Source organism: Ischnura elegans, chromosome 9, assembly GCF_921293095.1.
Source record: "Ischnura elegans chromosome 9, ioIscEleg1.1, whole genome shotgun sequence".
NCBI lineage: Eukaryota > Metazoa > Arthropoda > Insecta > Odonata > Coenagrionidae > Ischnura > Ischnura elegans.
This window is the reverse complement of record NC_060254.1, coordinates 107,650,007-107,672,073: the sequence shown is the minus strand read 5'-3', so window position 1 is coordinate 107,672,073 and position 22,067 is coordinate 107,650,007. Positions and strand designations below refer to the sequence as shown.

The 22,067-nt window shown below is 40.5% G+C and overlaps 1 protein-coding gene across 1 annotated transcript in view; it reads left to right on the top strand.

The window, feature by feature from the left end:
• LOC124165207 (thrombospondin type-1 domain-containing protein 7A-like) overlaps window positions 1-22,067 on the top strand; it is a 1,035,737-nt gene that overhangs the window by 699,292 nt on the left and 314,378 nt on the right. The window contains exon 6 of the mRNA XM_046542486.1: window positions 19,670-20,010. Coding sequence (XP_046398442.1) covers window positions 19,767-20,010 — 244 coding nt within the window. The 5' untranslated portion in view covers window positions 19,670-19,766. The remainder of the gene's footprint in view (window positions 1-19,669; window positions 20,011-22,067) is intronic.

The following is a 22,067-nucleotide window of genomic DNA, read 5'->3' as shown; positions in this document are numbered from 1 at the left end:
TGTTACGTAATTTCCTAATTTCTTTTTAATACTTCCCGAGTTCTCATTTCGAATGCAAGATTTTCTCGACATATTTCGACAAAACCTCCCATCTGGTAAGTAATTATTTGTGTATCTTCCTATGATTATTTTGTCGTCTGCGTAAACATACTTCTCATGAAAGCGTAATACATGCACCTGCAAAGTACTTTTTCCTGTAATTTTCCTTGGATGTCTCTTAGATATCATCCATAATGCACTTTTAATCGCTCCCTGGAACTCTTTGTTGTCTCATATACACACTCTTTTCCAAGTTTTCTCTGCATGCAATGTTCTCCGAATTAGTTTTTCGTCATTAGCATGGGGAAATTATGGACACGCAATTTCTCGGGTCGACCTTTTTTCCCACTATCCCTCTCATTGAGGACAGTGAATTTCACATCGAGTCAAAACCGACAACTAATATTCCGTATTTCAAAGTAGTACACTTTAGATTCATTTTGAAGTCAACGTAAGCAGTTTTTTCTTCCTAGGTATCTAAGCTCTATCGTAACGGTGCAGATTCAATAATTTGCGAGAGGCATTTCTAAAAAAAGGTTTACACGTCCACTTAGTTTCTTACATGGCAATATCTGCCATTAGGATTTCATAAATATAGGATATCGTGTTAGTCTAGTGAGAAAAATGGTTGGCTTCCGACAGAAGGTTGAGGCCTTAGTGCGCCTCCAAGCAAAAATCCTCGAAGTTCGAGATGGGCAGCTCTAAGGCTTTGTCAGCTGTGAATTTTACCCTCAAATATCCAAATTATCCATAGGTTTGAGACACTAGGTGAGTCAGAGCGGGCAATATTGCTAAATTTAGTATCATTTTTACGGTATTCGATGGTATAATCGATTGGGATTCTCATGAAAATTCTCGCAAAATGTAACATGAAAGTCGTTAAATTTATAATCTACAATTTACTCTGGAATTGGATAAGATATGCTCTTAATACATAGGCTTTTATTTATGTTCTAATAAACTATGCAATAGGTACGCCTATAATAACAGACTGCTCAAATGAAAACCCGAATGGAAGAGATCACACGAACTGGGATCACACGCACTCTCCAAAGCTTAAAAATATATGAAAATGTATCCTTTTTGCCTTGTAGATGGCTGAGGATTCGCTTTTACATACATAATGTACTTGTTAGACCTGAATAATCTCTGTGACAACTCAGGAGTTCTTAAGCATGCGTGAGAGATTCACGCGATTTTCCCCCCCCTGCCCCATTCTGTAAGGGCGCTGTCGTTCAAGAGGAAAGGGCAGATGGTCGAGGCAAGCTTCGCGAAAATTGAAACAAGAATGCTAGGGAAGGTTTAAGTGGTAAAAAAAACAAATTAAGTAAAATACATGGTAAATTTTTTTGATCCTATATTTTTTTTAATTTTTTCCTTGTATAGGCGTTAGTTGAGGCTGTGAGAAAGTGTCGACCTTTTTTTAGTGTCCGTTATCCGATTGGAATAAAACATTGAAATAACAAAAAGAAGACCTTTTCAGAGCTCATCGACTGTTGTTTGATATACCTGACGACGTATTTTTGAGAGAATATCGGCTTGTCTGACTGACGGGGTAGCACCAAAAGAATTTGAAAAAATATTTTCTTTTTACATGAAAGACTTTTTAAATAATACTGTTTCCACTGGATACCAGAATACCAGACGAACTCAAGGGAATGCAAAGAGATTCGTAGTTAAAATGGGTAGTAATCTTGCAGCAAGGGATAACGGCAGTAGAATTTAATTTGCAGTGATATCTTTCCGTGAAACAACTTTGAATTTTTGACCTAATTTCCAACCATCGATGCCTGCGATTTTTGTGACTTTGGCTACTGAGAAGTAACTACTCTGCCCTTTTGCTATTTCATGCGAGGTACCTAGTAAGTATTTTGTTTAGTGATCCAGTGTGCACTGGTCCACCCAATGTTCTTTGAGAGTCACTCATTGCAGTGCGAATGATTTCATTGAAACCGATTGAATATCGACAAACGTTAAAGGAAATTATTTAAGACAGCAAAGAGGTAATTTTAATGTGTTTCGGCTAGTGGTGAAATGTTTCTGTCGATGACGAAATAAAAGCAGTTTTTCCGTTCGCTTATTGATATTTGCAAATCGGTATTTTTTCTATTTTTTTCTTTTCATTTTAAAGGGAAAAATATTGTCTTTAGATGAGGTGAATGCACATTTTTAAATCATTTAGTCATGTATAAAAACTCTGCTAACTCGGAAAAATTCATAGTTGCATTTGATATCTTTAAACTCTTTAGTAGAAACTTTATTTTAACAGAGTCGACATGTTTCACAATTCACTCAGCTACCCAGTTCCAGCTGCGTGACCAGTTTAATTCTTTGGTTCCCTTACTTTGGCTTTTAATTATCTTCGAGAAATTCTCTCGGCATGCGGCTACCATGGAAACATAATTTATAATCTATGCAACATTTTTCACAAAACTTACTCCTTACCTTTTATCCTGACTAACGCATCGCTCTACTTGAAAGTCGTGAAATTAATTATAACATTAACATTAGTGCAAGCAAAACGTTAAAATTACGTCATTTGTCTCAACCACTTTCTTTTCAAAATTCACCTTCTTACTTGGCTAATAAAATTACTGAAGAGTTTCCAAATTTTCAAATCTATTAATTCTATTCAAACTATTTGTGTTTCTTCCTTAAATGGGAAATTAGAAGGCTGTGTATGGAGACAGTGCAGTGTAGCAAAAGCCAAGGCGTTTAACGTGCCGGGATAGAAGTTGCCATTACTGGATAGAAATTTCCACTCACAACCTGAAGCTTCACCTAAATTTTGATATCGATAGGTGACGTTATGAGAAATACCACTTTCGTTGCTACGTTTGAATTCACGGCGCCTGTCGCCATTGATAAATTTTTAGTTAACGTGCGGGCGGTGATTGTTACGTCATCAATATTTCTTTCTAAAATGGCTTGTCAACAGACGATGATATTCATTTGACGATACTTAGACCGCGAAAACCTGGAAAAAACCGTGAATTTTATAATTTCATTGGATTGGGAACCCTGATTGACAAAATCCAAGATATAGTTTTGAATTATAGACAAATCATAGTGCGCGATATAGTTGAGGCCACAGGCATATTGCAGTGCACAATTTATTCAAGTTTGCACGAAAAAGTGGGCGTGAGAACAATCTCGGCAATATGGCTTGCCATGGAGAATAAAAGAAATCGTGCGGTCAATCTCGCGGCTGTTTCGGCGCTTCCGTCGCAATCCTGAGGACTTAACACATCAACACATAACTGTTGATGAAATATAGATTCGTTCCTACTCTAGAGAGGCAAAAACAGCCGTAATGGAATTCTGAAGATGAACAGGCTCCTAGACATGTGAAGACGGTTAAATGGGCCGGTCAGGTCATGGCAACGATATTCTGGGATGCATGCGAAATAATCTACATTGATTGGTACTTAGAAAGGACGAAAGCAAGTGAGTATTATGCATCGTTATTGGACTGGTTGTGGGTAGAAATCAAGAAAAGTACCCTCATTTGAAAAAGTCAGCAAGACAATGCATGGTTGCACACCTATGCAGAGGTATTGGACTAAATTACGAAGTTGAAGTTCCAATTGCTGTTAAATACTCCGTATTTGCAAGATTTCACCCCCAGTGACTTTGTATCTTTTCTCAAATCGAATAAATAGCTTTGCAAACAAACTTTTACGTCTAAGAAGTAGGCCAGCGCCCAAAAAAAATGCCTATATTGAGGAGATCTCAAAATTTTACATTTTGGGTGGCTTAAATGCTTAGAAAAATGCCACTAAAATTTACAGAGCTGAAAGGAGATAAAGTTGAATAATATGAAAATAAGTAAGCCAAAACAGTTTTTTTTACCTCTTTAAATACTTATTGAACGGCCCTCATAATAGGTAATAATAATAACATATTTAATCTTAACTTTTTTGGATTTTTTATCTTTCCTTGAAATGTATTTATTTTAAGTTCCATTCAAAGGTATTTTTTCTTTCAATATTATTACTTTGGTGATTCGTTTATAATTTTCGCTGGAAGATCCATTCAATCGCCTGTTTACTCATATTTCTTAGTTTATGGATAATAGGTCAATTGAAACTTTTTCGTATGGCTTTCTCCATCATTCAGCCACTTCCATAGCATTACGATTAGAAAAATAGTTTTAGAATAATGACAATTTTAAGCCATTACCGTGGGCAATTAGAGCATACTTTGTCAGCCTATCATTTTTTCGGAGAAAAAAAGGGATTATATTTGAGCAATATGAACTCATATAGCCAGATAACTTCATTTATAGGTAGAAAACGCTTCAATGAATCCGTGGTAGTGGTTGTATGTTTAATCAAGATCGTTTGGCATCTGTGATCATCAATCACATCTCTGGGTTTTAATTAATCCCCATTTAATGAAGTATAGAACGCCATTTGAAATGCATCAATTCAATGGCCCTCCTGGGATTAAGTTCTTTATTGATACGTTGGTTAATCGTCTTAAAATTGAGGGTAAAAATAAGTTAATCCTGCATATTTCATTTCTTTACTACTAAATGTTTGTGAAAATGATATTTACTCAACTGCCATTGTGCTTCTACCAAATGGAAAGATCTACCATTGGATGTAATGCCATTGGACCGCAATTCGCGTCAGTCCTATTTTCAGCCAAAGAGCGTTAATTCCGATATGCGCGTCCTCTTACTCAGCTCCTATTTATTTCAAATTCCACGCCGAACGGCGCACCAAGGGCCTGACGTTAAATAAATCTTGTTAATTAAGCATTCCGTTTGCAGCGAACGGACAAATAGATTAGCCGTGTGCTAAACTGCAGAATATCGAGCATATTTGGTTGAAGGAAACTATGTAACGATTGAACGGTCCAGTTGAGAATAAAATTCGCTTCAAACGCTCTCCCTAGGGGTCTCTTGTTTACAAATTAGCAAAGAGTAGGTACACAGTTTTAGAATCCGAATCTCCATTATATACAGCGCTTCGGGTAACTGACTGACTGATGGATACAAATTCCCGACCACTTCTAGAAGTGCTGGAGAGCTGAAATTTGGCACGCGTGCGGGGAATCCGAAATGATTCGGAGGAAAAATCCGAAAACCGGAAGTTTCCGCCACGTGTCGTCGCTAGGACGACAAAATGGCCGAAATCGCGCCTTTTCCGGGGACCGTCTCTCGGTTTTTATTTTACTGCGCGCGAATGGTGTGTGCCACACGGATTGCTAATGCATTTCCTGAAAGCTGATAAACGTGGGCACGTAACCACGTAATGTTGTTAATTTCATTTTAAGAAAATTGCAGCAAAAATGGCGTCCACAAATTCGTTTTTCGAATAAAATTTCATAACTTCCGCTCCCTTCGACTTAATTTAAGGTGTAGGATAACGAAAATGATTATTATATATGCTTATAACATCCTCTACGAAATGTTGGTAACAATTTTCTTTCGTCGTCCTTGGTTACTCAGAAAAAAATTAAAATATTACGAAAATCACCGAAAATTACGATTTCCAAAAGATTAACACAAGATTTTGTCAATTTTAACCTGACCGATTTCTTTCAAACTTTGTACTTACATGCTGTTATGCATTGTCTTTCAGAAAACATGAACTTTTAATAAATGATTCAATGGATTTAACCGCGAAAAAATAAAAATGGCGGGCACTACTCACTTTTTTCGGGGACTGGTTTGCTTTGTATTGTATTACTCTCGAAATATGGATGTCATAGGGCACACTTCTGTTAGATATGACAGTAAATGAATGTGACCATATAATTTCGTCATCTTTAAACCCCCCGAAACCCCCTTAAAAATAAAAATTTGCACATAAGTAGCTTTTTAGGGTACTTCACGTCACAATTCCGCCGCTTTTCTAAGCCTTACCACTCATCGCTACGGAATTAATGTGGACGATTGATGACCCCGGGCAGTACAAACCTATAAACCCCCTGTTAACCCACATACACCCCCCAATAAATAAAAAATTTCATAAAAGTCTACTTTTTTGGTACTTTTCGTGACTAAACAATCGCCCCCAACGACTCATCCCCACGGAATTTATGTGAACGGTTGGTAACCGCCAGGAGTACACGCATATAAACCCCCGGTATCCCCCTGAAATCCCCGTAAGTGTGAAATGTGCCATTATGTCTCTCCTATTTGGGAACTTCTCGCAAACAATACGCCGCACTACCCGTACCCTCTGAGCTCTAGATCCGGAATATTTGATGAGGGCGGGCCAACGTAAACCATACGGGAAAATATACCAGAAAACCTCCGGAGGAAAAATCCGAAAACCGGACGTTTCCGCCACGTGTCGTGGCTAGGACTACAAAATGGCCGAAATCGCGCCTTTCCCGGGGACGGTATTTCGGTTTTTATTTTACTGCGCGTGAACGGTGTGTGCCACGCGGATAGTTCATGTACGTATTGAAAGCTAATGAATGTAGTCACGTAAATATGTAAAGGTCTTAGATAATTTTAAAATAAATTGCCGCACAAATGGCGTCCGAAAATGTTTTTTTCGAAACAAATTTCATAACTCCCTCTCCCCTCGTCGTAATAGCTCTTGTAGGATACTGAAAATGATTATTATATATGCTTATAACATCGTCTACGATATGTAGGTAACAATTTTCTTTCGTCGTCCATGGTTTTCCAGAAAAAAATAAAAACGTTCCCAAAATCACCGAAAATTACAATTTTCAAAAGATTGACACAAGATTTCTTCAATGTTTTCCCGACCGATGTCTTTTAAACTCCACAATTACATACATCTATGCATCAGGTTTCCGAAAATGTAAGAATTTAATAAATGTTTCAGTCGATATAACAGCGACAAAATAAAAATGGCGGACACTACTAATTTTTTCCGGGGAGAAGTTTACTTTTTATTGTACTACTATCGAAATATGGATGTCATAGGGGCAACTTCTCTTAGATATGTTAATAAATGCATGTGACCATATGATAAAGTCATCCTTAAACCCCCTGAAACCCCCTAAAAAATTGAAATTTGCATATAAGTAGCCTTTTCGGGTACTTTTCATCACAATTCCGCCGCTTTTTCAAGCCTTACCACTCATCGCAACGGAATTGATGTGGACAATTGATGACCCCTGGTAGTCATAAAACCTATAAACCCCCGGTAAACCCACATACAGCCCCCAAAAAATAAAGTTTTGCCAATAAGTCTACTTTTTCGGTACTTTCCGTGACTATTCCACCGCTGGTACTTACCCCAACGACTCATCCCTACGGAATTTAAGTTAACGGATGGTGACCGCCACACATATAAACCCCCGGTATCCCCCTGAAATCCCCCCCAAATGTAAAATGTGCCATTAAGTCTCCTGTTTGGGAACTTCTCGCAAACATTACGCCGCACTACCCGTCCCCTCTGAGCTCTAGATCTGGAATATTTGTTGAGGGCGGGCCACCGTAAACCATACGGGAAAATATACCAGAAAACCCCCGATCAACTCCTGGAACCTCGCCGAAAAAAAAAATAAAAATATTTTAAAGTCGCTTTTCCGAGTAGTTTTCGTCACAATTTAGCCGGTGCCTCTACTACTTATTAAAACCCCCGATATCCCCGTGAAACCTCCCAGAAAATTTTTGTAATAAATGGCCTCTCCGGGTAAAAGAATCGTCAGAATTCCGCCACTGTTCCGGACCCCTAGGACTTATCGGCACGGAATTTATGAGAACGATTTGTGTCCACTGGTTTAACACAAGTAAACACCCCCGGTATTCCGTTGGAACCCCCCGCAAAAAAATGAAAAACTTGCCATTAAGTCTTCTTTTATGGGTACTTGTCGCCACTATTACTCCGCATTGCACTGCCCTTTACAATCAACGCTACGTGATCACTGTGGACGATTAGTGACCGCATGCATAACACATTAAAACCCCCGAATCCCCCTGGGCACCCCTCTCGGTGGAGAAGAGCATTAATGAGGACTAAGCGGAGCAGCCGCGGGGGGGCTCCTCGACCCCAAGGCGGCGAAGCCGCCCCACAACGAGGAACGGCGAAGCCGTTCCGAGGAGTAACTGGCGTAGGCGAGGGGGAGCTTCAGTAACCCTCGGGCGGCGAAGCCGCCCCGATGTTCAAGCGGCAGAGCCGCTGTAGACTCCACCCATCTCAACTCACACTCAACCCCTGGGCGGCAAAGCCGCCCTCCTGCGATGAACGGCGAAGCCGTTTCGAGGAATGAGTGGGGCGCCTCCCTACCCCCTGGCCGGCGAAGCCGGCCCCTAGCTGAGGTGAGATTATTCGAACTTTAAAAGTCTCCGAGCGACCAGAAATGTAGACGGCGAAGCCGGAACCGGGGTTTTTAAGGGGCGGAGCCCCTTAACGAGCGCGCGGAGCGTGCGAGTCTCCATTATATACAGCGCTTCGGGTAACTGACTGACTGATGGATACAAATTCCCGACCACTTCTAGAAGTGCTGGAGAGCTGAAATTTGGCACGCGTGCGGGGAATCCGAAATGATTCGGAGGAAAAATCCGAAAACCGGAAGTTTCCGCCACGTGTCGTCGCTAGGACGACAAAATGGCCGAAATCGCGCCTTTTCCGGGGACCGTCTCTCGGTTTTTATTTTACTGCGCGCGAATGGTGTGTGCCACACGGATTGCTAATGCATTTCCTGAAAGCTGATAAACGTGGGCACGTAACCACGTAATGTTGTTAATTTCATTTTAAGAAAATTGCAGCAAAAATGGCGTCCACAAATTCGTTTTTCGAATAAAATTTCATAACTTCCGCTCCCTTCGACTTAATTTAAGGTGTAGGATAACGAAAATGATTATTATATATGCTTATAACATCCTCTACGAAATGTTGGTAACAATTTTCTTTCGTCGTCCTTGGTTACTCAGAAAAAAATTAAAATATTACGAAAATCACCGAAAATTACGATTTCCAAAAGATTAACACAAGATTTTGTCAATTTTAACCTGACCGATTTCTTTCAAACTTTGTACTTACATGCTGTTATGCATTGTCTTTCAGAAAACATGAACTTTTAATAAATGATTCAATGGATTTAACCGCGAAAAAATAAAAATGGCGGGCACTACTCACTTTTTTCGGGGACTGGTTTGCTTTGTATTGTATTACTCTCGAAATATGGATGTCATAGGGCACACTTCTGTTAGATATGACAGTAAATGAATGTGACCATATAATTTCGTCATCTTTAAACCCCCCGAAACCCCCTTAAAAATAAAAATTTGCACATAAGTAGCTTTTTAGGGTACTTCACGTCACAATTCCGCCGCTTTTCTAAGCCTTACCACTCATCGCTACGGAATTAATGTGGACGATTGATGACCCCGGGCAGTACAAACCTATAAACCCCCTGTTAACCCACATACACCCCCCAATAAATAAAAAATTTCATAAAAGTCTACTTTTTTGGTACTTTTCGTGACTAAACAATCGCCCCCAACGACTCATCCCCACGGAATTTATGTGAACGGTTGGTAACCGCCAGGAGTACACGCATATAAACCCCCGGTATCCCCCTGAAATCCCCGTAAGTGTGAAATGTGCCATTATGTCTCTCCTATTTGGGAACTTCTCGCAAACAATACGCCGCACTACCCGTACCCTCTGAGCTCTAGATCCGGAATATTTGATGAGGGCGGGCCAACGTAAACCATACGGGAAAATATACCAGAAAACCTCCGGAGGAAAAATCCGAAAACCGGACGTTTCCGCCACGTGTCGTGGCTAGGACTACAAAATGGCCGAAATCGCGCCTTTCCCGGGGACGGTATTTCGGTTTTTATTTTACTGCGCGTGAACGGTGTGTGCCACGCGGATAGTTCATGTACGTATTGAAAGCTAATGAATGTAGTCACGTAAATATGTAAAGGTCTTAGATAATTTTAAAATAAATTGCCGCACAAATGGCGTCCGAAAATGTTTTTTTCGAAACAAATTTCATAACTCCCTCTCCCCTCGTCGTAATAGCTCTTGTAGGATACTGAAAATGATTATTATATATGCTTATAACATCGTCTACGATATGTAGGTAACAATTTTCTTTCGTCGTCCATGGTTTTCCAGAAAAAAATAAAAACGTTCCCAAAATCACCGAAAATTACAATTTTCAAAAGATTGACACAAGATTTCTTCAATGTTTTCCCGACCGATGTCTTTTAAACTCCACAATTACATACATCTATGCATCAGGTTTCCGAAAATGTAAGAATTTAATAAATGTTTCAGTCGATATAACAGCGACAAAATAAAAATGGCGGACACTACTAATTTTTTCCGGGGAGAAGTTTACTTTTTATTGTACTACTATCGAAATATGGATGTCATAGGGGCAACTTCTCTTAGATATGTTAATAAATGCATGTGACCATATGATAAAGTCATCCTTAAACCCCCTGAAACCCCCTAAAAAATTGAAATTTGCATATAAGTAGCCTTTTCGGGTACTTTTCATCACAATTCCGCCGCTTTTTCAAGCCTTACCACTCATCGCAACGGAATTGATGTGGACAATTGATGACCCCTGGTAGTCATAAAACCTATAAACCCCCGGTAAACCCACATACAGCCCCCAAAAAATAAAGTTTTGCCAATAAGTCTACTTTTTCGGTACTTTCCGTGACTATTCCACCGCTGGTACTTACCCCAACGACTCATCCCTACGGAATTTAAGTTAACGGATGGTGACCGCCACACATATAAACCCCCGGTATCCCCCTGAAATCCCCCCCAAATGTAAAATGTGCCATTAAGTCTCCTGTTTGGGAACTTCTCGCAAACATTACGCCGCACTACCCGTCCCCTCTGAGCTCTAGATCTGGAATATTTGTTGAGGGCGGGCCACCGTAAACCATACGGGAAAATATACCAGAAAACCCCCGATCAACTCCTGGAACCTCGCCGAAAAAAAAAATAAAAATATTTTAAAGTCGCTTTTCCGAGTAGTTTTCGTCACAATTTAGCCGGTGCCTCTACTACTTATTAAAACCCCCGATATCCCCGTGAAACCTCCCAGAAAATTTTTGTAATAAATGGCCTCTCCGGGTAAAAGAATCGTCAGAATTCCGCCACTGTTCCGGACCCCTAGGACTTATCGGCACGGAATTTATGAGAACGATTTGTGTCCACTGGTTTAACACAAGTAAACACCCCCGGTATTCCGTTGGAACCCCCCGCAAAAAAATGAAAAACTTGCCATTAAGTCTTCTTTTATGGGTACTTGTCGCCACTATTACTCCGCATTGCACTGCCCTTTACAATCAACGCTACGTGATCACTGTGGACGATTAGTGACCGCATGCATAACACATTAAAACCCCCGAATCCCCCTGGGCACCCCTCTCGGTGGAGAAGAGCATTAATGAGGACTAAGCGGAGCAGCCGCGGGGGGGCTCCTCGACCCCAAGGCGGCGAAGCCGCCCCACAACGAGGAACGGCGAAGCCGTTCCGAGGAGTAACTGGCGTAGGCGAGGGGGAGCTTCAGTAACCCTCGGGCGGCGAAGCCGCCCCGATGTTCAAGCGGCAGAGCCGCTGTAGACTCCACCCATCTCAACTCACACTCAACCCCTGGGCGGCAAAGCCGCCCTCCTGCGATGAACGGCGAAGCCGTTTCGAGGAATGAGTGGGGCGCCTCCCTACCCCCTGGCCGGCGAAGCCGGCCCCTAGCTGAGGTGAGATTATTCGAACTTTAAAAGTCTCCGAGCGACCAGAAATGTAGACGGCGAAGCCGGAACCGGGGTTTTTAAGGGGCGGAGCCCCTTAACGAGCGCGCGGAGCGTGCGAGTTGAAATTAACCCTCGGCTGGCATATTGAAATTCCGCACCAACTCTTATTACGTATTGCAGTTTCAAGCGTTATTTTCGGGCCAATGCACGTGAAAGTGCGAACGCGCATCCTTTCCACCTCTTGTCATTCTTTGGGAGCTTTTTTTGCGCAAAGGCCTTCGGCTACAATATGAAATCAATAGCTAATATTCAAAGGAACTGCTTTTGTGCGTCGATGCTTACTGTAACATGATTTCATCTTTGGATTTATCATGTATGCATTGAGAGGGGAACACACGTGAGTTTTTATTTCAACATCAATATCAAATATTGCTGTTATAATCAGAGAAGGTGAAGTGCAATAGATTGAATAGTGCTGATGATATGGATATGTCTTTCGGTTACTGGACAGGAAATATCGGGCTCGGCTTCCGTTTGAATCCGCTGCACTCGACTTCTCGCAATGGAAAAATCATGTTATTATTTGGCCTCATATTATTATGAAGTTCTGCCTTTTTTTAATGAACATCTCAACATGTTGCAACTCCGTCTTGAATTGTGGTAGAGTTTTTTATTAATGCGGTGGAATTATTGCCACAAACTCTGACGGTGGGATAAATATTTCTCAGCAATCTGCTGAGAACATTGTTACGGGTATGTGGAGGCAGAGCTCACCCCGGACTAAGGCACAGGTGAGTGACTTGAAAGGCCATTTTACACGGGGCACGTACTTGCACAATCTGACGTGTGCACGAAGGCGCAGTCAAAATTGCGTCGTGTAAAGCGGTGAAATGCTAGAAGACATGCGAGAATGCGTGGACGTGAGATGGCAAAATGGCCCCTGATCTAATTTCGTTCATGCATTAGCGCAATTCCACGCAATTTTAGAAATTAATGAAGTTCTATCAGCCTGCGCAATTCCGTGCCCCGTGTGAAACGGCCTTCACACATTCTGGGTATCGCTGCCGCCGCTTCCATTGAATGCGTGTGCCATTTCGTACTCAACGGAGTTCTGCTTGGAGTTGTCTCAATGCTTCATCCGGGACACGAACCCAGGAACACCGACAACATGCCCACTTGGATAACACGCTCCCCATTTGACTAGGGTCCTTGCTTTGTGAGTCCGGAGCATTAAAAAGTGATTCCGTTTGGTACAATAAAGTAATATGCGATGCATCCTTTTTTATATCAACTTTAATTAAAGCCAAATAAATTATTTCACCAACACTTTTCATTTAGCAAAAAGCAAACTGTGATATTTGATCAAAGATTGCGAAAATCAGCGGAGTTGATTGATACCGTAAGTCATAAAAAGTTGCATCCTCCGAAAACTGAGTAAGATTCCGCTTGGCCTATATATTTTTTTCAAATATTTTTTAAATCCAATTGGAAGTAGAGAAAATAACATTTAAAAAAAAATTAACTTAAGAGGATAGACAAATGCATAGTGTGAAAAATCTGCGGATCCCACCCGTGGAGTTACGCGAGATATTCGGGAGAGTTCACAATAGGGTAGTTTCCTTCATCAAAGAAAACGAAATAAATTGATTGCATTTCCTTACCCACCATTAGTGTATTCATGATGTACAAATTATTTGATTTTATAAATCCCAGATTAGACGAATGGCTATGGACAATTTTAACCGCATTTGAAAAAGGCCAGATTGGCGCCCATGCGATGCCACTCCACGTGACGTCACAGGATCCTAGTTTCTATACGAGTAGATAGGAGTTTTGCATCGTCTGAGAATACCAATGCATGCATGAGGCACAGAGCTCAGGGAAACATCTCTTAATAATCACCAATTAAAACTGCCTATGGTCGGAAAGTTTTCTTCGTTTGATAAGGTATTAATAATCCTTTTTTAAGCCAAGCGCTACCTGACAGAAGGGTACTCTGCTACTTGCTAGTAGCCTGCGCGGCAGCGGCACACATACCGTCGACCCAAGGTCACCTCACATGGCGACAGCGGGAACCATTATGACGTCACACGGGGTTTTCCCAGCATTCACACTTAGCCGTCGCGTTTTCGCGCGCTTCAAAATTTTCACTTTTCATTTGATCGCAAAAAATAGATCGTCATTTAAAAATCTAAGAGCGTGAAATGCGTACTCCAGAAGTAATAATCTTCCGATTTAGGCAATAAAAAAATAATAGGAAACCACCCTATTGTGCCCTTTCGTATGATTGTGGCATCGCGAGGGAGGGATTCGAGTCGTTGAAAAGGACGGAGCGAGGTCCAGCGGGTAGCCAACGGCCCGTGTCCCCTTTTGTTGCCGCTCACGGTGTCGTCGGAGCGTGGGAGCGGCTATCTCCGCGCCCATCCCTCTCCTCCGTGCGACCCTGCAAACACTCCGAACAGCGCTGCACCCGGGAGCAGAAAGCTCACACATCGTACTCACGTCACATGTACCATGATGGCGGATTAAGAGTTTTGTTTTCCATTTCTATTGCCATGGTTTCCTTTCAGGAATGTGTGATTTGAAACTCATCAAATTGTGGTGATCAAGAAGCGACCGTAAAGCTTATTCACAATATAAGGTTTCCAGGGCTAAGTATAGAATGGTCGAAACCGCCTTTGCTTGAATTACACAACACTAGGACTTTAGCGATAAATATCTGGGTTTTTTGTTGTTTTTACAATGGAAGTTTTTTTTGCTGAATGGAATTGAAAGTTGATGTAATCAAGAATATTGCGACATGCATAAGGAACACGCGCAAAGCTCCAAAAATATTCTTATATTTAAATGGTTCAACATCGCAATGCAGACTTTAGAAAGAGAATGAAACTACGATCGCAGCATACATGAGAACGTGCATGCCACCATGGCATGGACTTTTAAGGGGTGTGTCAACCGCCTCCCCATCCTCGATTTTCAACACTTAAGCTGTGTATCGCCCGCCGCTTAAAGTCATATTAGTACTTCTTACCCATCTGCTAGTTCTCTCGTGATTTCCTAATTTTATGAATTGCACATTTATTTCAAACATGAAACATGTCAGTGTGTGCTTATTAAAAATCACCTTGCGTAACTTTGCATTGATATTGCCTCTCCCCATCATCTCCTTTGAATGAATAAAATAGATATATTACTGAGCTAGAAATTCACCAATGATGACAGATTACTAATTTCGTGGATGCTTGACCGCGAATTAAGCCCATGAATACTCGCTAGTTTCCTGGGACAAGATCAGGTATTGTGTGTATAAGCGTTTAGGATGGAGCTTAATTGAAAATTTACTCTCAAATACAAAGGGTCTAATGGCGAATAATGTCCAAGAGTTTTTCTAGTGCTGCTGCTGAAGAAAGATGCTTTTCTAGTGAATGCTGCATTCTCTCCGACATTGCTACCTTTGTGCCGTTCATCAAAGCCTAAATGTTCGACGATAGATGGCGCATTAGTCGATGCATCGCCAGAAATTAAGTGGGTGGCTCCGTAACAAATAAAAATACAATTTTTGAGCTTCTTTAGTGTCACGAAACATTGTAACTTAATTGCTGTATATTGGCCTGATATTGATGCGAACTGAATAGTTTGATTATACTTCCGTGGTGAAAAGGGAGGCGTCAATTGTTGGTTCCCAGGCCTCACTTCAATGTTCATCTCATGGAAGTATTTATTAGCGATTAATATGGTCGCTCACTACATTTCAGCATGTATTTAAATGTATTATAATATTGATTTTTCATTTTAAATTGTCACCTTGAGCCTTTGAAATTTGACTTGGTTACGATTATTACAACAGTTTTGGTACACGTAGCATATACACAAAACATTTTTCGAGCTATGAATGACTTCCTCTGCTTTATGTAGCCCGGTACCCTTCTTCGCAATTGTAGTGTGGATTGTCTTGAATGGCGACCATGTATGCTTAACAGAATCTGCGTCAATCTTCATAAAGCGAGGAGATTTTATCTAAGTCAATTAAAAAATTTTTATTTATTTAAGTTACAAGTTATTTTTCATAAATAGGTACATATTTATATCTTTTATTGGTTAATAGCATGGAATTAGTTCTCCTGGAATATCAATTCTGAAAACTTACCGTAGAATTTGTGACACCTGAGAAGGTAGCTATGTTTGTGTCTATTTTCGTGTTGGCTATGTTTTAGTTGTTACTCTGACGTGGGTGGAGGACAAAAGCAAGACATAAATCGTCTCTCGCGCAGTGTTACAAGGCATCTTCTCCGTCCGTGTGGCTTGAGCCATAATGTCCACCACCTCGAGGTCTAATTTAGGGAGCACTGCGAATGCTATAGTAGTGCGTCTGCTCCCAAACCACCCTTTCGACACCCCGCACACGGCGGGTGAGTCCCCCTTTTCCCTCGCCAAACACTTTCAGCCTCGCTGCTCTCAGTCCGCCGACTCGACATCCGTCTAAGAGCCATCGCTCGCCCCTCTCCTCTTGCCGTCGCCAACACCGGTGGCTCTGGGGAGAGCGGGAGAGCAGAGAGAGCAAAGGAACTTCACCCACCATAGTGTATCAACATTTCAGGAACAATTTGTTCGTAGTGCCGCAACCTTAAGATAAGCGTAAAAAAAACAGCCCTCTCTTTCTTCCTTTCTCAATCGATTTCTTCAATAGGGTGGTTTCCTATTATTTTTTCATTGTCTAAATAGAAAGATTATTACTCCTGGAGTACGTATTTCACACTTTTAGATTTTTAAATGACGATATCGATTTTTCGCTATTAAATGAAAAGTGAACATTTTCAAGTGCGCGAAAACGCGACGGCTAAGTATGAATGCTGGGAAAATTCCATGTGACGTCGTTATGGTTCCCGCTGCCGCAAGTGAGGTGACCTTGGGTCGAGGCTATGAGCGCTGATACCATGCAGGCTGCTAGCAGGTAGCAGGGTACCCTGCTATCAGGCAGCGCTTTGCTTAAATAAGGATTATTAATACCCTATCAAACGAAGAAAAACTCCTATCTACTCGTATAGAAACTAGGTCCTGTGACGTCATGTGGAGTGATATCGCATGGGCGCCAATCTGGCCCTTTTCAAATGAGGTTAAAATTGACCATTACCAATAGTCTAAACTGGGATTTCTAAAAGCAAATAATTTGTATATTATGAATACACTAATGGTGGGTAACGAATCGCAATCAATACCTTTCGTTTCTTTCATGAAGTAAACACCCTATTCCCTGGTGCTCCTTTTCCTTGTTTCCTCCTTTATTCACTTTGAATGATCGCTTTATTCACTGATTCACTGTTCGATCCGAATGCTCGCTTGAATACCTCTCGGAATACCTCTACTCGATTTCATGTGGCAACCTCTAATACTCAATTGAATACTCATGGCACAACGAATTCTGAAGCAATGCACATCAATATATGGTATTTGCAGTGAAAAAAAATGATTTTTTGGACCAGATGCTGGCTTGGTTCTTCAAATTTCATTGTCATATTCAGCAAATATTTAATCTAATTGCTTGATTTTTCTGTCCTTAACCAGCCGTCGAAATACGTCGGAAGAATTCATTTCTTAGTACCTCGTACAACCGACCACTTCATACTTAAAATGGCGCTGTTTCAGTTTGAGTTGCTGGTTTCTGCATTTGCCACCTGTCATTTTAACTGCAGTTCCATTGTTATTCCAAAGCGTCATGTGTTTTCCTTACTAGCCTTTAAAAACATTCTGTACCTAATTCCCTGTTTAACTCGGTAGGAAATAACACTAAATAAAATTAACCTCATCGTAAAAATCAGCTACGAGCCCTCTGAATTGGCTGCTGCGATATGTTTCATGGATTGATGTTATACTATGAAAAATTGCATCCTTGGAGCTTATTTCAAAAATGTTGTTAAATGTGATGGTTGATTTTTTAGCATGAGAAAATCTATGTCTGTAAAGTGAATGCATTTTAAACTGCATTCACAAAATATATGCTTGCTTTTCGAGCATACTCAAAATTTGTACGTAGCTCAAATCAGTTATTAGCGTTCTACTTCAGTGACGCATGTCCTTATGCTCTGTGAATTTCAATTAAACACGTGCCTTCGCTGAAACTGCAATAAAATTTAGAGATTGGTTTCCGAGTTCAAAAAAAAAAAAAATACGAGGTTCATAAAAAATTCCATTTCATCGATTCCGAGTATTTCCATTCATTTAATTAATTGAGCAAATATCCAACTCGTTGAAATAGCTTTATAGAATGGGCTTGTTTACCGGGTTGGCCTCGATGACCATCTGTCACTTGAACTCTTTTGAACCCTGCAGAGCGGATTTTCGCGATCAATGTGTACGGGCAACCGCGCGGCGGCGGGTCGTCATCTGCACGCCTCATAACCAACCTCAATACTGTGCAGCGTCGCGCTCATTGGCTGAGGATCGCCCTCTGTCACCCCTTCGCTCTTTTTCGCTATTATCTGTCCATCAGAGAGGCACCAGTCCATCGCGCAACAACAGGGAGTCTGGCTAGTGGTGCACTCAATACTTGTCGTCGCGTCTGACATTTCACAGGGGGTTGCATGAGATATTGCTTCGATAGAGATGGAAAACGCGATCGGGAGTGGACGAGTTCGATTCTTAAACTCGATTTCGTATCAGAGAAAACTATTGTGTTTGTTGTGAGTTTAATGGGAGGCATGATAGATGTGTCTGTTTTGCAAGAGAAAGCGTTTGATTCAACCAGCCCGAAGAAATGGGTTTACAAATGCACTGGAGTGCATGAAACCCTATATTTTATCCAGCATGTGATAATCACTCAGATTTTAATTGCTCGATCAGTTTTAGAGGTGAAATATCTAGTAATCCCATTTTATTTTAGAACATAGAAACAAATTAACGATTACCTCCCATCATATTGCTCACAATATACTTGTGGAGAAGTCGTGACAAAACTTTCGGAATATTGACATCAATATTTAAATTGCAAAATGTGACAACTTATGCCAAAAAATAACAATAAAGTGGTAGTTATCATAATAATCCAATATTCTTGTTGAAAATAAGACAATGCTAATATATTTTATATTTTTTATTAATGTATGGTACCGAGTATTTTGCATTTGCGTCAACACTGACATTTCATGTTATTAGTGCGACGATTATGTTAATTGTGACATAAAAACTATTTTCTGATGATATTTTACTCAAAAATATCCTATGGATTAATCGTGACACGCATATTACACAACATTCTCTGTTTTAGAGTACAAACCATTGAAAAACATGAATTATTGGATTGGATTCCCATGTCAACGTAGTGGAATCATTTTTTATCTGTTAGTGATTGAAATTTGTAAAATTATATTTTATTCGCCATTAGTAAACATTTATTACGCCAAAATTGTGATATGTTAGTTATTATTTTATCACGGTACTTGACTACTAAGGTAATGTTCTCTGAATATTTTTCATTACTAGGTTATAATAAAAATCTTGGTGATTTTTAGTGTGGTTATCATTTTGTTATTTAACTATTATCTTATTTTTATTTTTAACTGTATTTTTCGATCACATTTACTCATAAAGTACGGAATAATCTTGAAACGAATTCGACAACTTGATCATCATTGAGGGAATGTACTCTCTCATCATCAGTTGGTTAGTTCATTAATGGAAATTTTCGTTCTATTCTCCAGGAGTACTTTATACTGTCAAATAATCACATGTTCATGGCATAAGGCTCAACTATGTGGAAGTTAGTTGGTATTAACAATTAAAAATAAGGCTTCGTTTCCTTCCATTGATTTATTTATTTTGTTTGATATGTGAAAATAAATCAGTGGAAGTCTACGAAGCCTTCCTTTCATTTGTGAATCTCATGTAGCTTATTATTGTATGGAATCAATGGCGGCAGCTGATAACTACGAATATATTGCATTAATATGCACCATTCTCTTCTGTCCACAGTTCCCGGAGCCTTCCTGCTGGGCAGTAATCATCGGTGTTCCGCTCTTGTGAACATCGACTGAGTCGTGAAAGGGGTCGAGGTGTTCTCTTGATCGATATGCGGGCGATTCCTCGCGTCGAGATGACCACTGGAGAACGGCGCTGGCGGTGGTGTCGGCTGGCCGCCGCTCTATTCGTGGCGACCGCAGTGTTGACCTGCTGCGATGCCCGAACCACCGACTCCAACAAAGAGGCCGACGAGGCCCGATCCCCCGGCGTGGTGGGCCCGGAGTCTTACAAGGGGCCCCACGGCAGTCGGGCCGCCTTGACACGAGGCGGAAAGCGGTTCTTGTGGAAGACAGGTGAGGAAATGAAGTGCATCTTCAGCACAGACATTTTTATTGCATCCCTTGCAAGTCACTACGCAAGCTTATCTAGGAGCGTAGTATTCTAATTGGCAAAGTTATTTGCTGCTTATAAAGGGTTCAAACCCTGGTCGAAGTCTTGGCACACCCCTCAGAAAAAAACCTTGAAATGCGAGGAGGCACAGGGAGGTTGTACTTGGCACAGAGAGGATTTATTGCGATTGGTTGTCATTGAAAGCACCTCGACAGATATTCGTATAACATGTTTTCATTCCGACGACTCACAACGGATGTTCACCTTTAAGTTGGAATGAAATTTTTTCTTCCTCTATTACATCATTTCAATGAGTGTCAAGCACATCTGTCCTATTACAACAAAGAGATATTAATAATCTCTCTGATTAGGCCACAACTTGTATTTTTTTAAGAAATATCCTTGACGTTGAACATGTACTTTTCGTAGAGATCTGCATGAATTAGGATGTAAATGCCATGAAAAATTTAATTTTAAATTTAATGGAACGTAGAATTCAAGTCGCCAAAAGTTACTTCCGTCGATCTGTCATAGAGAATACACTGATACACCGACACCGACATTTAAAATTGTAATGGACTGGATAATTGAAATGAATATTTTAATTCGGAACTCGATCAAAAACATATGTTAACGTGAACGACAGTCTCAACCAATCACACCAATTTTTCTTCGTTATTTTATTCGGTATTTTAATTATTATTAATAATTATTAATTAAAATTCAGAATATTATTGAATCAGATATTGTTATATTAGGTGCAGTATAAATTGTCTCTTAAAATTAGTGTTTGATTTAATGTAAGGTTTCATAATTAATTGAAGAATGTATTGGGAATTCCGATGAACTCGATGGAATCGCTGAGGATTAGCATCCAAACCCACTTGACTTCGTAATTGTGCGCTCATTACAAAATAAGCCGCTCATTAATTCCTATTTCATGATGAAGCTCTCCTCGAAAAATTTAAAGACCTCCCAGCAAATAGATTAAATCTAATTTGGCTAGGGATTACTTGTTTAATTAAATTGTAATTAATTCATTCTATTAGGAGTGTACCATTATTTTATTTTTTTTTGCTTGTGGTTCAATTTTTCGTATTTTTTATTTTGGTGGAAACATAGCTTCGCAGTCATTATGTTATCATGTTTGATTTGTCAAATAGTGTTCAAATATGTATTGATCCCAGTTTAGAAAACATTCTTGATCCGATGTAAAGTTTTGTAACAGCCAATTTCTTCCTATAATCACTTAATATTCACGTGTATCATCACTCTTTATTCAAAATTACTTGCTTTTAATCATAAAGTCGCAGTGAAAAATCCCTAATTATAACGTTGCATCAATGCAATTTGCACCTTAATGCATGAAATATTTCGAGCACTTCTTGTTGCCTTTTCTATTACTGTGTTCTCCAAGGAAACGCCTCTCCTCTCCACCCTACATCATTTGATCGGCTCAGATTAAAGCGACTCCCGCCCTATTTACGTTCAACCCAATGGATATCAATTTCATTTTCGAACAGATCTCTGCCGACAATGGTCAGATTTATCCTAAAAATTAACATGACTTCTTTGAAGTAAGCACTTTTCAAGAAAGTGTATGAATACTTTGGATTACATTCTGCTATGAAGCTCTTCACCGATATCACCGCGCTGCTACTGAAAGTGTTTCTCCCTTGTACCCCTCCACCCTTTTGGTTGGTCACGTAGCTCATTTTGGACCCTATTCCTGTGTGTGCATCCGATTACTCTTTGTTTCAACTGAAAAGGCTGAGTCGGATTGGTGAGGGTAGATTTAGGGGTATAGGCACAGCACACATTCAGGGTTAGAGCGGGTTTCTTTCCCTCTGTCACTTCGCATCCAATGGATTTTTTATGATCCGAGGGGGTCACCCAGGATCTGAACCCAGTCTTCTTCTTGTGGTGTTCTGCTCGTCGGCGGGTCCCGCGCGCCAATGCTGTCTCCATTCCCTCCTGTCTCCGGCCATCTCCTTCAAGTCTCCACATCTTCCAATTTTTA